This window comes from Typopeltis vanoorti, chromosome 16 (genome assembly GCF_054136105.1).
Source record: "Typopeltis vanoorti isolate ZY-2024b chromosome 16, IOZ_Tvanoo_1.0, whole genome shotgun sequence".
Classification (NCBI taxonomy): domain Eukaryota; kingdom Metazoa; phylum Arthropoda; class Arachnida; order Uropygi; family Thelyphonidae; genus Typopeltis; species Typopeltis vanoorti.
The window spans coordinates 81,529,067-81,546,267 of NC_143564.1; the positions used below are offsets into that span (position 1 = coordinate 81,529,067).

The window sequence follows — 17,201 nt, forward strand, 5'->3', positions numbered from 1 at the left end:
CAGAGATTTAATCATAGATAGACAGACATCTCTGGGAAAATATCTCACTAGAATAAGTAATACCTCTTGTTCCATGATTGCCATTTTCTTGTCAGGAGAGAAACAGGACTAGTATTTCATCCCCATCCCTTCTTCCACTTCAACAATGTCTTACATCATCTCCATACCAACCTCCTTTCATTCAATAAAGTCACAGGATTTAAAAAAAAATTAGAATGCCATTTGGTGAAATATCTATTACAACTAAGCTGAATCATTACTATGTGATGGAATATGCTAGGGACAATTTCCTCTTTCCTAGTTAGTAGAATATCATCCTGCATCATCTTTTCAGTACAATCAGAAAGAGAGAAAGCAAATTTATGGCCAAATGCAGGCATTATGTAAGAACAGAAGCGTTTCATGTTAGAACAATACTAAATGGAGCATCTCTTCCTCCTCCTAGTGAGATGCACAAAGAATCTGTCCACTTCTGGAGGGATGGCTTTTCCTTTCCACCACCACCATATCTACCTCCTGATTAGCCCTTATTTCTATCTCAAGGTCCTTTCCAGAAGCAGAACTTTCCTGTCCATCTTCTTTTAATAAAATAGTCTTCACTTCCAGCCACTTTATCAGCTGTGGGACCAGACTGCTTTACTGCTGCCAAGCCTCAGTAGATCCATCTACCTATCTTGCAAGATTAATTGATTTACATCTGTTTACTGAATATATACTATCACACATCTTCAGTCAAGTATAGTGTTCATTCCAAAGACAAGATGTATCTGCACCTTCCAATTACTCTCCAATTATAGTTACTCCTGTTCTCTTAATCCAAATGCCGACATTGCTTCTCTTTATGGCATTCATCCCTTGATCTCCAGAAGGCCATTAATAGTGTTTTCCCTCAAACTACACTTTGATAACTTTCTATTGTAGGATGTCAATATTGTTCAATTTTGAGAGATTTACTTGACAAATTCCCTAACCATTGCTTCAGATGGGTGTGCTTAATGGAAAGACTCCAGTTACGACTATCTCAGTTGATCAAAGGAAATCAGCTCGCATCCTTTCCAGCACTTAGAGCTATATGTCAAGGAGGCCCTCTGTCTCGTGTTTTCTTCAGTTATCAGTAAGTTTCTTCACTCTCTTCTAAGCCATGTTGGCTACTCACTTGACATGACCCGAATTAATGCTATGGCATTCACTGATGAGTTTATACTCTCTACTAGACAAGGCTTAAAGGAACTCCTTGCCAGTCAAGGTTTTTCAAGTTTAAGCCTAAATATCAATGCAACAAAGTAGAATTTGCTTTTTCTTGTCTCCTCAGGTTGAGACAAGAAATTGAATGTGAGTTTTACATGCATGGCATGTCTTTGTATTCTATCTCAGCTCTGGAGGAGTGGAGATACCTTGTGTTCTCTGACAGGCCACTTCTCTTTCCCATCCACTCTAGAATACTTTCTCTCTTCTGTTCTCTTAACTACCATATGTTAGTCCTATGCAAAGTCTCTCTCAGTACTCTCCCAGATAGATGTAGCCTCTCACTCAGCAGTCCATCTTCAGTATACATCTTCCTCATGATGTACCATTAGAATAAACAAGGAGGTTTTGGTATTCAATTGTTGCAACAATTCTTGCCTAGATTACATCCATCCAGATTAAAGAAATTTCCCTCTCTCCTAGTACTTCGTGTATTAAGAATGATTGACATACCTAGATGAGTGCTTAATGGAAAGACTCCAGTTACAACTGTCTCAGCTGATCAAAGGAGATGGGCTTTAATGCTGTACTATTCATTTGACAGAACTGCATTACAGTAATCTAAACATGTTTTCTCTCATCTTGAATGGATCAGGAATAGGACCTGTCTCTTGGATTGAAATATATAGATTTACTCAAGAAACAGTGATCTGCGAACTCAAGCTCATGCATTTCAAGGTTAAAGTAATGACAAGAACTGCTGAGTGGATTATCAGATCATAAAAACTTTAGTACATATTGGTCAATATTGTTATTGTTCCATAGAGCATGTGTTAGAAGGCTTGTGAGAATTATAGATAATGGGTTACAGAATAAAGTTTAGATAACAGCAGTAGAATCTTACTATTGGACCTGTGACTGAGGAAACCTGACCATATAGTAAAGAGAGATGAACTAGTCTTTATTGATGCACAGAGTTACGGGTGCTTGGATGACCACTTACTACTTTCCATCATGAGAAAGCTGCATATTATGCTGAAAACCAACACTTTGTGCATCTACTTCAGGAAGAACATCACATTGTACTAAAATTTTCCTCTGGAACTGTATAATTTAGAGGTGTATGGTGTCAACAAAGTTATGTGGACTTACTAACCTTTGGATTCTCTTGGGTGATTTCAAGATGCTTTCTTTGCATACCATGCAGGTCACTGGTGTGGAGAACTTAATAAAAGTTAACTTTTATTAAAAGAGAATTTAACTTTTATTAAAAAAGAACTTAATAAAACTTAATTCCACAAGAATTAATAAAAGAATGACTTCTTGATTCCCAAAATTTTTCCAGCAAGGAAGGAATGATCACTTTGAATTCTTATGCAAACAAAAGCAGTCTGCCAGCTTGATTGGCTAAGTGATTAGCTTAGCTGCTCTTCAACCAACAGGTTGCGATTTCAAATTGTGACATAAGCATGGGTATTGTAATTATCTTTAATTGGGGATGAATTTCATTGCCTGTTGAGAGATCATTACGCTCTTATTGAATGCATAAAGTGGCTTGAAAAAGTTTTATTTGGTCTCTAGATCAAGATTTCTGAATTATAAAAAAATTGTAAAAACCTTAACCCACCTACAGCATGATTGTATTATAACTTTTCCAGGGTTGTAGTCACATAAATGTAGAATGATTTAACAAGGAAATTACATAATAATAACATTCAAATTTTAGTTACAGTGAGGAAAAAAATTATTTCAAATGGGGGAGAGTATTTTATCAAGCATTCTTTACATTAGTGGACTTATCATTATTTTTGCAGACACAAGCTAAAATTGTTCAGAATAGAATTTTTGATTGACAACAGCATAGTGTGCTGTTGTCAATCAAACATAGTGTGCTATTATCTATAGTGTGGTTCCTTCAGCTTTTTCCTTTCTACTTTCTGGTCTCCCATGTTAGAGAATGTTTTTGGCCCTCTCTGACTTAAAGATTTACTTGTGCCATTCAGTTATATTTGTCTGCTCTCCAAATTCTGAAAATCACCTGACTTCTGATTTTCTCTCTGAAGCTTAACTATCTATAGTCTTCCCAGTCTGGTACAATGAATGAATTTTGTTATATGTGAAATATTGGTAATATATTGTGTATGCTTATATATATACATATATTCTATTCCATCCGTGCAATTAGCCTAATGGCTGTACACTTTGCAACCATATGCATGGGGAAGGAGTGTCCTAGGTTCAATTCCTGTCGACGACATGAGGAGCTTAAGTATCTTCCTCAGACATAGCCAAGTTAGCCAGTCTTGAGCATGGACAGCAGCCCCCCCCCCCCCCCCAGTTTATCTGGGGTTTTTCATCCTGCAATAGACAAACCGGCCCCGTGAACACATGGATACAGTCATGAATATCGCCCTTAGGGGATGCAGCAGAGAAGTGGTGAACCGGCTGCATTAATATGCAGTAATCCCTCAGGAGGGGATTCAACTCGTCCTGGACGGATGAGAAGGATAGGATTCTATTCACTCAGTACTGTAGTTACTACTCTATTACTCATGTCCTTATTTCCTTAATGAAAGTTCAGAATACAGTGCTTCAGTCAAGTGTTATGTTCATTCTGTAGTTTGGAGGAAAAAAGCCTGAAAAAGTTTTGAAAATATAGGTACATTTAATTTTTTTTTAATTTAGTAATAAGCCTCTCCTTTTCCCACTTGTACACCAAACAAAAATTGCTATATTGCACACTGGCTTGGATTGAGGTTTCTGAAAGATTGGTTTTAAAACTCATCATCATCATCAAATTCCTGCCATGAACCCACAAGGGGTACAGGATGTGATAGTACTACATGAAAAAATTATATCATTACTAACTTCCTATCTACAATTTTCCTCCAAATCAGTCTGTTACTTGTCAAGACTCCAACATTATCAGATCTTATATTTCTGTTGTCTAGGGCACTTTGTACCGTATCAATCCACCTATATCTTGGTCTTCCTCTGGGTCGTTTTCCTGCCAACCTGGCAATCCTCATTTTTAATATGATATTGCCATTGATGTCATCTGTTCATGCCTCTAATCTTTCTCAGGACTCTCATATCTGCGGTCTCTAGTCTTTGGTCAAGTGTTTTACTTCTGACCCAGCTCTCAGATCCATAAGTTAAAACTGGTTTGAACACTGTCTTGTATACAGCTAATTTAGTGTTCCGACTAATTTCTCTCTTATTCCACATGAATTTATTCAATTGACTTCCCACCATACCAGCTTTGCTGATTCTGTTGTCTATTTCCATATTTAATTTACCATCTTCAGTAAAAATCATGCCTAAGTAGCTGAAATGTTTTACTTGCTCCACAGGTTCTCCATTCACAACATAGTTGACATTTTCAATGATTCTGCCTATTTTCATTGTCTTTGTCTTTTATTGCTGACCTTCATACCATATCTATTACAACAGTATTCAATTTAGTAAGGGAATCTTGCAAACTTGTAGCAGATTTATTTAGAAGTATAACATCATCCGCATAAAGCAAAGAGCTGACATTAACATCTCCAATTTTGATATCATGTTTAATACCACTTTCCTTCATAATGTGATCCATATAGATAATGAATAACATCCTTGTCTCACACCAGATTTAACATTAAACCATCTTCCTGTACTTCCTTCAATTCTAACTGCTGACTTACAACTCAAATAAAGACTAAGTATTGCTTGATATAATGCCCCATTGACACCATATAACTGCAGCGTATTGAATAGCTTCTCTCTTGGCACCTTATCATATGCCTTTTCCAAATCGACAAAACTTAAATACAGATCTTTGTTATATTCCCATGCTTTCTCGACTATTTGTCGTAAAGTGAATATCTGATCCTGACAGCCTCTGTTTGGCCTGAATCCATCTTGTTCTTCACCAAGCTTTTCTTCCACAATTCTTCTCAACCGTTTCTCAAGTATACTTGCATAGATTTTGCCAGGAACACTCAGTAGGGAAATACCTCTGTAATTCTCACATTCAGTTTTATTTCCCTTTTTATATATGGATACTATGAGAGCTCTACTCCAATCATCGGGAATTCGTCCCTCTGTCCAGGCTTTCTGAACTATGCAGTGCAGCCACTGTAAGACTCTTATACCACCATACTTGAGCATTTCTGGTCGAATATCATCTACTCCGAATGATATAATCACGTAATCACAAGAAAGATATTTATTTAACCAAATATTTCGGTCTGGAAATAGCAGACCATCGTCGGTGGTATTACAAGAACAGTTTAAAAAATATACAAGCTAGAATACTAACAATAGATCGTTGAAATTAGAACATGCCGCGTGATGTTATATCACTAAGTATGAAACGAAATATTTTGAAGTAGAAACATGATTGAATTTGCTATTAAAAAAAAAAAAAAAAAAAAAAAAAAAAAAAAAAAAAAAAAAAAAATTAATGGGTAATCTTGATTAGGCTTTCCCAGATTTTGTGGAGGCCTTGCTCCATCATCCCAACCTGAATCGTAATGACTGCATATCTATATCAAAAATCTGGGAAAGCCTAATCAAGATTACCCATTAATTTTTTTTTTTTTTTTTTTTTTTTTTTTTTTTTTTTTTTTTTTTTTAATAGCAAATTCAATCATGTTTCTACTTCAAAATATTTCGTTTCATACTTAGTGATATAACATCACGCGGCATGTTCTAATTTCAACGATCTATTGTTAGTATTCTAGCTTGTATATTTTTTAAACTGTTCTTGTAATACCACCGACGATGGTCTGCTATTTCCAGACCGAAATATTTGGTTAAATAAATATCTTTCTTGTGATTACGTGATTATATCATTCAGTCTTATGTCGCAAGTATCCTTAAAACAACAAATTCATCTACTCCAGCTGCCTTTCCACATTTCAAGTCTTTGATGGCTCTTTCTACTTCAAGTATGGATATGTATTCCTGCCTGCATGCCTGGTCAGTGTTTTTTACCACTGTGCTGTCATCACTGCTTGTTTCATTTAGCAGTTTTTCAAAGTAATTACTCCATGCTTCAAGGATATCTTTTATTCCAGTTTTCATGTCACCTTTATCATCTCTAACTCCTTTTACAGCACTCTTTCCTCTATTCTAAGCTTCTTCAACAACCTTCAGAATATTTTGCCACCTTCTTGATATTTATTTTCTATATTCTTGCCAAAGTCCTCCCATGACTTTTGTTTAGCTAGTTTTACACAGTGTTTAGCATTCTTGCATTTGTCTCTATATTCTCTAAGAGTACAAGCTGACTTATTTGACAGGAACTTTTGATATGCTTTCTTCTTTTCTTTCACTGCCTCTTTAACTTCCTGTGTCCACCAGGGAGTTCTGGTTTTTCTATCCTTGCAGACAACCTCACCACATGCCTCTCTGGCTGAATCAATCAGTGTTTTTTTGAAGGCTTGCCACTGAATCTCCAAGGTTTGGTTCCTGTTCTCAAACTCTTTCATTTTTTCTTGAATAATCTTTGTGTATTTTAGTCTACAGTTCACATCTGAGAGCTGCTCAACTTTTATTCGCTTTAAAACTTTCTTACATGTTATTCTTTTCAATATGAAATTCAATTTTATCCTGCTCAAGACCAAATAGTGATCACTTCCAATTTCAAATCCTCTGTACACTCTGGTGTCCTGCACCAGGGAGAAAACATCACTATCAACAATAACATAGTCAATGAGACACTTTTTGTTAAACAGGCAAAAATTCCTTATTTTAACATGTATAGTTATTTTTTCTGAAAATTTCAACTGTTAGTTCTTAAAATTTATGCATCAGTTTGTGGCATTATCCATCTGACATGTTACATAATTAAATGTTAGAATGACGTGACATTTTATATCAGGCCGAAATGAATTGGCAGGTATTTTATTGTTATATTGTTATGCATTATAATATTACTTAATACAGTGAAAGTTAATTGGGAATGTTTATTGACATTTCAACAGTTATGTTGTTACTCAGACAAAAGTTAAAAAAAAAAAAAAACAATCATGTTGATTAATAGAAATGAAATGAACGTATATTCAATTCATTTAACAAATATCCATAATCATTTGCAAATCAGGGTACTTTTGTTGAGCAGCAATGGAAATCACCAGGCCTGAATGTTTATCAGAAGTCTGAAATACTGTATGTTGAAGTAACACTCTACATTTAATGATGAAGAAAATTATGAAATGACCATTTGCATATATCTGATTTCCTTATTACTATAATGTATCATTACAGTTATTTTTAATATGCAGAGATGTTCATATTGAGAAGTGTACATTATATTTTAGGTGTACCTTTTGTCATGCCAAATTTGTACCACTGTTGACAATAATGATCAGGGTAAGTATTAGAATTGTAGGTGTATATAAATTGCTATTGTGTCATTAAGATCTATTATATTAGTCATAGTAAAAAAAAAAAAAATGATTTGAACACATGTGCAGTTAGTCAATTATAATTACTATATAATTTTTTAATTCATTTGTAAATTATCATCACACAATTATCCTAGTTTATTCTACTTTTTCAATTACTTTTTATTTTTATTTTTTAATATTTAATCTTAATTTTCACATAATCCAAAAACTCTGCTTCAGAGACTAAACATGGAACTTTTTTTTAAACACTTCAGGCCTTCAATGATAGGACATTGTTACCTGGTGAAGAAATTTAGCTTCCACATTTGTTGGGAGATGAATTTGATTGCACAAATATCCACAACTCTGATAGGAGTTTGACCCACAGTCAGTTAATTGGAAAGTGCAAGTATACTAAAGACTCAGCCAACTAGAGACTAACATATACTATCACTTGTTGATATCTTTTAAGAGAAAAAGTAAAATTATCCTCCCCTTTCAGATTCAGCAATGCACAGGATCCAGTGTGCATGTAGTTAGGCATATTTTGGCTACACAGCAGTTAAACATTTCAGGAACATAGGAATTCATCTGGTTCCTGCATCAATAAATATCATCCATTTAATATGGTTACTATACGATCTAACACATCTAGAAAGTGGATTCTAGGCATGCATATTGTATGTAGCTTAAGAATCCTCCAACAGATAAACTTTTGAACCATTTATTATTATTAAGAGAGAGATCTCCAGGGAGTCAGGGACTGGTTGAGAGAAACCACATACTACACGCACCAGCTGTCATACTTGTTCTTGAATTCATTCACACTACTTGCACACACAACATCCAATGCCAGTCCACTCAAATCACACACCACTCTATTAGAGAAAAATCTAGATCTTACATGGTTCTTGATGGCATTCATTCTCAGCTTCCAATGATGCCCTCTGGTCCTTTTTTCACCCTCCATAAAATAAAAAATTCCATCTATTGAAATTCTGTATAACCCTTTCAGAAATTTTTAAGTCTCAATCATATCACCCCTCTTTCACCTTTTGCTAGCCTCTGCAATCTACAAATTCTCAGTCTGTTTTCATAATCAGTATTCCACAAAACTGATATCATTTTTAACACTCTCCACTGTATCAGACTTGCAACAGAAACCAGGAGACTAGACCTGCACACAGTAGTCCAAATGAGGTCTTATCATGGCTTTGTAAAGAGACAAAATGGCATCTTTAATCTTTACATGTCAAAGTTCGTTTCAGAATAACAGTGGACCAAGAACTGATCCTTGTGGCACACCACTGGTTATCTTAAATCTTGCAGACTCACATCTTCCATATATCACTTTTTGATATCTTTCAGTCAGACCGCCTTTTCTCCATGCCAATATTTTTTGCAATCTAATCCCATATTCTCTAATTTATTCAACAGTCTTCCATGCTGATTCTCCTCTTTGTTGTGAAAGGCATATGGAGTATAGTTATTCTTTCAGAGAATAAGTTCTGGATGCTATATAGGTTGAACATGATCGCAGAACACCCAACACAAGAAAACCTTAATATAAGAGGACTATAGAGATGTGTTTAATGTAGTTCCACTATAAAATTTATTTTTATTTTTTTTTATCATCTGTATATTATACTTATTATATGTAAAAAAAAAAAAAAAAAAAAAAAAAAAAAAAAAAAAAAAATTTATTTTGTTAATTTATATTTGTGTATAATTTTTTATTTATTTATTATTATTATTATATCCACCAGAGGTTAAACTAAGGTAAATGATTAACAAATCGTTTAGATTTATCTTACTCTTGTATAGTTCATTAGCTTGTATCCTGTGCATATGTTGTTTTCCTGATGATGACCTCAATACAGGTCGAAATGTTGAGTGTTATGAAAATAACACTGGATGCCGTTGTCAGCATTCATTGTGAAGAGTTTATGTAGATAAAAACATGCATCTTTGGAGTACTTGGATTTCAGTAGCACTGAAGAGACTTCCAGATGAATTTTATTGGAGTCCTCACTGAGGGGAGGGGGGGGGAATAATTTTAGTTCTGCATTAAAGAGAAAATCTAGGTACAGTACTTTCTTTGGAACTATAGCAAATTCATGTCCTTTGGATAAAATACGAATTACACTTTCATTTAAAGAGTGTATTGAATTGTAGCAAGGTCATCTTTACCTATTCTCTAAATCCAGAGTAATTTAATAAAAAAAGGTGGCAAACCTTTTGGCAACTCCTATAGGTAAAGATGACCTTGCTACTTTTTCTGCCTGGTATCTCCAACTCTGGGCCTGGCTCCCACTGAAGAGACCTCAGTAAAGGTCAAAACTAGTTTGGGTAGTGGCCAATCCCTTAATGCATAGCAGTATACATATCCACAAGGAGATGTGTTTTGCATTATGGGAGATACTGGGATAGGATTGTTGGTAGCTTGCTCCACCTTTGCTATGTGTTGCCTTGGTGTTGTACTACTTACCCAGGTAAGATAGTACAACACTATATTCAGTCCCGATGATATTTTCAGGTGCAAACTTTGTTTGCTCTCACTGGGATAAAGGATTAAACTAAATTTATTATAAGTGAAAGTGATGGCAATTCAGACACCTATTCAGATGACTGAAGATTAAAAGGATTTGATAATGGCATTTTTTTCCAACCTTTTTTTGCATGGATTTGTTAAAAGAGTCACGACGAGTCATAAATAATTAATCGGTTTAGGACATTAAAGTGTCTCAGTTCTCTCAACTGTAAGTTTAGAATATTTGAAAAAATATTCTAAACTTACAGTTCATTTGAAAAAATTTCTGTTTTTCTGTATAATTATTTTTATTTTATAGAAAACTTTCTTAAAAATAATAGTTAAATTTCTGTTTTATGCTATACCTTTTTTTTAATTTTGTTAATACTCTGCGTACATTTTTTCAACTGTTATACAAGCAAAATAGTTACACTTTAAAAACTACAATGTTCGTAAAAGAAAAGCTATTCCGACTTGTAATAATAAACAGACACATTCCAGAAGACAGATTAATTATCCTATTATCGGAATGGATTCTCCTTTTTCTGACATGCGCAGAAGTGTCGAGGGACCTTTAATTGGTGGGCGAACTATATAAACTAGCTAAACATTTAGCCACTTGCACAAACAATTCTTCCTCTTTTGTTAAAAATTCTACCCACCTAAAAAGTATTTTAGAAAACTGCACCTTTAATAGTTCAGGCCTAATGGTGAGTTTTGATATCACATCATTATTCACTAATGTACCATTGACTGAAACACTTAACTTACTCTTCTTCTTCTTCTTCCTAACATGGAATATAGGCCATGTGGCCTGTTCTGGTCTCATGCCATCTCTTTCTTGGTCTTCCGATTCTTCTTTTTCCACTTATTTTGTATCTGTATAATATTTTTGGTAGTCTGCTGTTGTCCATTTGATTTAAATGTTCTAGCCATTTTTGTTTATACTGTCTTATGTAGTAATAAATTGGTTTGATTTTTAGGGATTGTAAGATTTCATTTGTTTTGTGGTCCCACTTGGTATATCCAGCTGTTTTTCTGAGGAACTTCATTTCTGCTGTTTGAATTCGTTTTTCATCTTTCCTTTTCATGGTCCATGTTTCGCTTCCATATAGTAGAATTGGTTTTGACAAGACATTATATAGTCTGATTCTAGTGTGTTTTTGTACCAGGGATGGCTTAAATATACTATTTATTATGCCATTTACTTTGACAAAGTTTGATATTTTAGTGTCTATGTCTTTTTCTTCTTCGTATGATAGATCACATCCCAAGTATCTGAAAGTGTTTACTTGTTCTAGTATTTTATTATCTATCACTATTTTACTTCTTATTGGGTTTTCTCCTTTGATTGCCATTATTTTGGTTTTTTCTTTGGATATTGTCATATTATATTGCTTTGAGATATCATTTAATGATTTTAATGATCTTTGTAAGTCATCTTCTGATGTAGCTAATACTATTTGATCATCTGCAAATAGTAGTGTATCTATCTTCATTTGCGGGGTCATTTGTGTACCAAATGGGTTATGCTGTTTCCAGATTGTTAATATTTCATTTATATATATATTGAAAAGCAGAGGTGAGAGGGTACATCCTTGTCGTACTCCTCTTGATATATCTTTCCATTCTGAGGTGTGTTCTGATTTAACTGCTATTTTATTTCCTGTATATATTTCTTGAATAGATTGTAAAAGTTGGTTTGGTATGTTTAAATTGGTTAATATTTTAAACAATTTTTGTCGACTAATTTTGTCAAAAACTTTTTCATAATCAATAAACGCCACATGTGTTTCTTTTTGAAATTCTCTTCTCTTTTCTATTAATAATTTTAAAGTAAAAATTGGATCTGTGCAGGATCGACCTTTTCGGAAGCCATTTTGTTCTTCTAGTAATTTGTTTTCTACAATGCTGCTTAGTTTCTCTTTTAATATTCCTGCATATATTTTATATCCTATATTCAGCAGGCTAATTCCCCTATAATTATTGCAATTGTCTTTATTTCCTTTTTTATAGATTGGGATGACCAGTGCTTTTTTCCAAGAGTTAGGGGTTTTTCCGGACATCCAAACCATATTAAAAAATTTCAAAAGTCTTTCATTAAATTTTTCACCTGCATTTTTGTATAGTTCTATATTTATATTGTCTTCTCCTGGCGTTTTCCTATTTTTCATCTTCTTTATTATATTTTTCAGTTCTAACATTGTGATATTTTCTATTAGGTCATTCTTTGTCTTATAAAATTTTAATTCATTGTTCTCGTCTGTCCAGAGATTTTGGAAATAGGTCACCCATTTTTCTAAATCTATCGTTTGTATTTTTATCTTTTCTTTTATTTCTTTATTCATGTATTTTATTACTTTATAGGTTTTGGGTTGTGGCTTAAATAAATCCTTTTCTAGTTCTGTTACGAAATTGTTCCATCTTTCTCTATGTTTTTTCCTTACTTCTCGTTTTGCAATTGCACTATTTCTTTTATACTCTATTTCTGCTTCTTTTGTTTTGGAATTTAGCCATTTCTGGTAACTGTCCTTTTTGGTTTTTATTATATTTTCTATTTCTTTGTTCCAGTCTCGTAGTCCTCTTTTTCTAATCCATTTGTGCTTTATTCCTAAGGTTTCTGTTGCTGCTTTTGTGAGAATTTGTTTCAAATTTTCCCATGCATCTTATATGTCGCTTGATTCATGTGTGGTTTCTGTTTTTAAGTTTGTGCATTTTTGATATTGTAGTCTAACTTGAGGATCCTGTAATGAAGAAATTTTGTAGCTTGGCTGGTAAGAATTTTCAATTCTATGTGTTTTTAGCCACTTTGGTTTAAAACGAATTTTTGCGGATACCATATAATGATCAGAGTTTAATTCAAAGCCTCGATATGCTCTTATATCTAAAATTAACTCCGCTAATTTAAAATTTGTGATAACGTAGTCAATTACCGATTTGTATCCTCTGGCTGACCAAGTATATTTATGTATTTCCTTGTGTTTAAACATTGAATTCATTATTCTCATATTATTATAAATGACAAAATCGTGCAATCTGCGACCATTTTGATTACATGTATCTTCGCCAAATTTACCTATGTTTGTTTTGTATTTTTTGTTTCCTATTCTGGCATTTAAATCTCCTGCTAGCAGTAAATAGTCAGTTTTGTTTGTTTTATCTATGGCATTCTGTAATTCTTTATAAAATATATTACTGTCTTCTTCTTTTCCCTCTTCTGATGCATATGCACCAATTATTGTTATGTGGCCTCTTAATGTCTTGAGTCTAATTTCTATTAGTCTTTCATTCAAATAGTTGTAATATACAATATTGTTCTTTAGGGATTTATGTACCATAATCATTATACCTGGTTTTGCCCTTTCTTCTTTGTTTACCCCACTGTAGATTTGTATATAGTTGTTTGTTTCTTTTGTACCTTTTTGTTTTTTCTTTGTTTCTGTTACTATACATATCTTTATGTTAGCTTGGTTTAGTTGTTTATCAAGTTCTTCTTCTTTGTGTGCAATGCTTCTCACATTCCATGTTGCAATCTTCGTTATGCGTTCCTTTTTCCAATTTTGTTTACCGTTTCCTGGGTTGTGGTCTTTTCCCTGACAGTCCGTCCGGCTTTTCTTTGCATGAAACTTGAAAGTATTTTGAATTTCCCCAGGGCAGGTTACTAACCTGTCGCTGGGTAAGTCCTGTGGTAGGGCTGCTACCTAACGCCTCTGGACAGGCAGATCTAAATTCACACTTAACTTACTAAATTCACAATTTTCCCCCTGATATATTTCAACTATTTAAATTCATAGTACAGGCAGGTTATTTTACATGGAAAGGGAAAATATACAAACAATTGGATGGGACAGCTATGGGATCCCCCCCTTAGCCAACTTCTACATAGAACATCTGGAAAAGCTAGCTATCAATACAGCTACTCTCAAACCTAGTCTCTGGCTATGCTATGTTGATGATGTGTTTGCTATTTGGCCACATGGCCAGCACATTGAATACATTTTTAGTGCATCTAAATAGCCAGCACCCTAAAATCCACTTTACAATGGAACTAGAAGCCAATGACTGCCTGCTCTACCTGGACACACTGATCACACGTCTTCCAGAAGGTTCCTTATCATTTTCAGTTTATAGAAAACCTACACATATAGGGAGATATTTACACAAACAATCGCCCTTCACAACAATATGGTATCTTAAAAACACTAACCCATAGGGCTAGAACAATCTGTTCCAATGACATTGTTCTCACTGCTGAACTTTCTCACCTGCACCACACCTTCCTAACCAATGGCTATAATCCCCATAAGATAAAATACTAAATGCTACCCAGAAATCCCCCCCCCCCCCCTCTCTACCACAGAAAACTACAACAAACTATCACCATCCCGTACATTAAAGGCACATCTTAAAAGATATCTAGAGTGCTTAACAAACACCAACTGTGCACTGCGCATTTAAACCTTATGTGAAATTGGCAACTCTCATCTGTTCACCTAAGGACAGATTTACTCCTTTATCACATCCAGGAGTCTATGAAGTGCCCCGTTCTTGTCATCGAGCCTAATATGGACAGACAGGAAGAACTGTGTACATCTGCCTCAGTGAACACAAAAAATATATCCGGCACTTTCGCTATGGCAAGTCGGGTCTGGCAGACGATGCTTTGGGTACCCCAGCACACAGGATCTATTGGAAAAAAACAAAAGTACTGCAATTTTATTTTTTTAAAAAGTTTCAAGGACTACTATATTTTTTTTCAAAACTTTGGACTACTGTTTTTTTTAAAATTTTTTTTATAACTTGCCACCTTTGCTATGAGTTGGATTGGTGTTGTACTACTTACCCAGGTAAGATAGTACAACACTATATTCAGTCCTGAAGATATTTTCAGGTGCAAACTTTGTTTGCTCTCACTGGGATAAAGGATTAAACTAAATTTATTATAGTCTAACCTAGTGAAAAATAAACTTTCAACATCTTTCTCTAAATCCAGAGTAATTTAATAAAAAAAAGGTGGCAAATCTTTTGGCAACTCCTATAGGTAAAGATGACCTTGCTACTTTTTCTGCCTGGTATCTCCAACTCTGGGCCTGGCTCCCACTGAAGAGACCTCAGTAAAGGTCAAAACTAGTTTGGGTAGTGGCCAATCCCTTAATGCATAACAGTATACATATCCACAAGGAGATGTGTTTTGCATTATGGGAGATACTGGGATAGGAGTGTTGGTAGCTTGCTCCACCTTTGCTACGAGTTGCCTTGGTGTTGTACTACTTACCCAGGTAAGATAGTACAACACTATATTCAGTCCCGATGATATTTTCAGGTGCAAACTTTGTTTCCTCTCACTGGAATAAACGATTAAACTAAATTTATTATAGTCTAACCTAGTGAAAAATAAACTTTCAACAACTTTCACTTAAACTGATCACCAAAGGTTCGCATAATTCTTCGATAATTCCGTCTCTGTCCCAATACATATTTTCCAATGAGGTGACATGAAAGCAATATTTTCCCTAGTTTTGAACTTTCGATACTTTCAATTGCCTGTTCTGAAAGCTTAAAAAGTTTCGACATGTCAATATCTCCAGTTACATTGCGATAGCGAATGAAACTTTTCACTTCTTCCCAAACATACTCGATAGCTTTAATATCGCAATGATATGGTAGTAGCCTCAAAGCTAGAAATCCATGCTCTTTGAGCATCGTGTCGAATTTAAATAGTTTAGTTGTGGGCAAGTTTCTTTTGACCAAATTAAGCAATTCAATTTTTCGCATATCTGGGCAATGAGAAATGTTATTTGCAGAGAGCCAATCCATAAGAACTTGCTTCTTATTAGACCAATTTGGAACTTTGTTTAATCGAATAGAGTGATATGAAGTGTTATCAATTATAACAATAGCATATTTAGGAAGGTTTGGAATCAGTTTTTCTTCTGCCCACTTTTCGAAGATTGTAGAATTCATTTGCCTATGGTAATTGGCTTTGTATAGTAAGTTTGATTTCGGTAAAATACCCATTTCTCCACCTGCACACAAAATTATTATGTGCCACAAGGCATTTCCGGTTTGTAGCACTCCACATTCTTCTTTAGGCTGCTAACATTTTCCCTAAGTTAAATTACTATCAATCCAAGTTTCATCTAGATACACAATCGGTCTTTTCTCCTCCCTGAAACATCATATTGCTCTCAAATACTGTGTTCTAGATAAAACAATGTCACTTCACTCCATGATAAGTTTCCTTTTATTCTGGGACTTTTTAAAACAAAATCCGATTTCATGAAGTATTTTCTTTAAAGTTTCTCTTTTTCAACAAAAATTAATTTTTTCTTTAAGTGCAGGAATCAATTTCAGAACAGTTGGCATTCTTTTCTCGACCACGTAAAATTCGTGAATAGTTCTTATAACGTCTACATCAAAATCATTCAAAGCTATGGTTTCGATGGTTTTCTTTACTCTGGTGCTTTTTTTTAGATTTAAATTTTGGCTTACCTTCACCTTTTGATTCCCTACGAATTCTTTTAACAGTCGACCCCTATCGCCCGCAATTGCACTTGCACGTTTTATGACTTGAGAAAGGGGAACAAGGAGACGATTCTTTTTTGCAGAATGTCAGCACATTATTCAATATTCTTTTACAAGAACTACTGAAAAGTTTAACAACAGAACTTGTTGACTGTACTGGATCCATCATACAAATTAATAATAAAAAAATAATGCAAAAAAGCGACAACAAAAATCAAGCCAGTACTAGTACAGCGACAGACAAGAAAGCACGTGATTTCGCATGTTGGCGACCAATTCGTACATCCTTCATTTCTTTCTTCCCTTCAGCATGAATCGACTATTCTTGGCAAAATGCCAATGAGAGATCTACAAACAGTGGGCGAACTATATCTAGGACTGTTTATACTATCTACAATAGGGCGTAAAGGTGTACCTTGTTTGTGGATTTTTGGAGCTCAATATATTCTTGGTGTTTTAATGTAAAAGGGTTTGAGTTTGTTTCTTTTGGCCAGGAAGTGATTTTGTTCAATAGCTTGCACACCTTATTCTTTTGTGAGTTGGTGGGATCTCGATCTAAAATTTGATATGTTGCCCGGTCTTGG

General features: G+C 34.4%; 1 protein-coding gene across 2 annotated transcripts in view; it reads left to right on the forward strand.

The window, feature by feature from the left end:
* Positions 1–17,201, forward strand: part of Crag (DENN domain-containing protein Crag) — a 718,705-nt gene that overhangs the window by 538,818 nt on the left and 162,686 nt on the right. For both annotated transcript variants that reach the window (XM_090406570.1, XM_090406571.1), the window contains exon 26: positions 7,494–7,545. In XM_090406570.1, the coding sequence (XP_090262696.1) occupies positions 7,494–7,545 (52 nt within the window). The remainder of the gene's footprint in view (positions 1–7,493; positions 7,546–17,201) is intronic.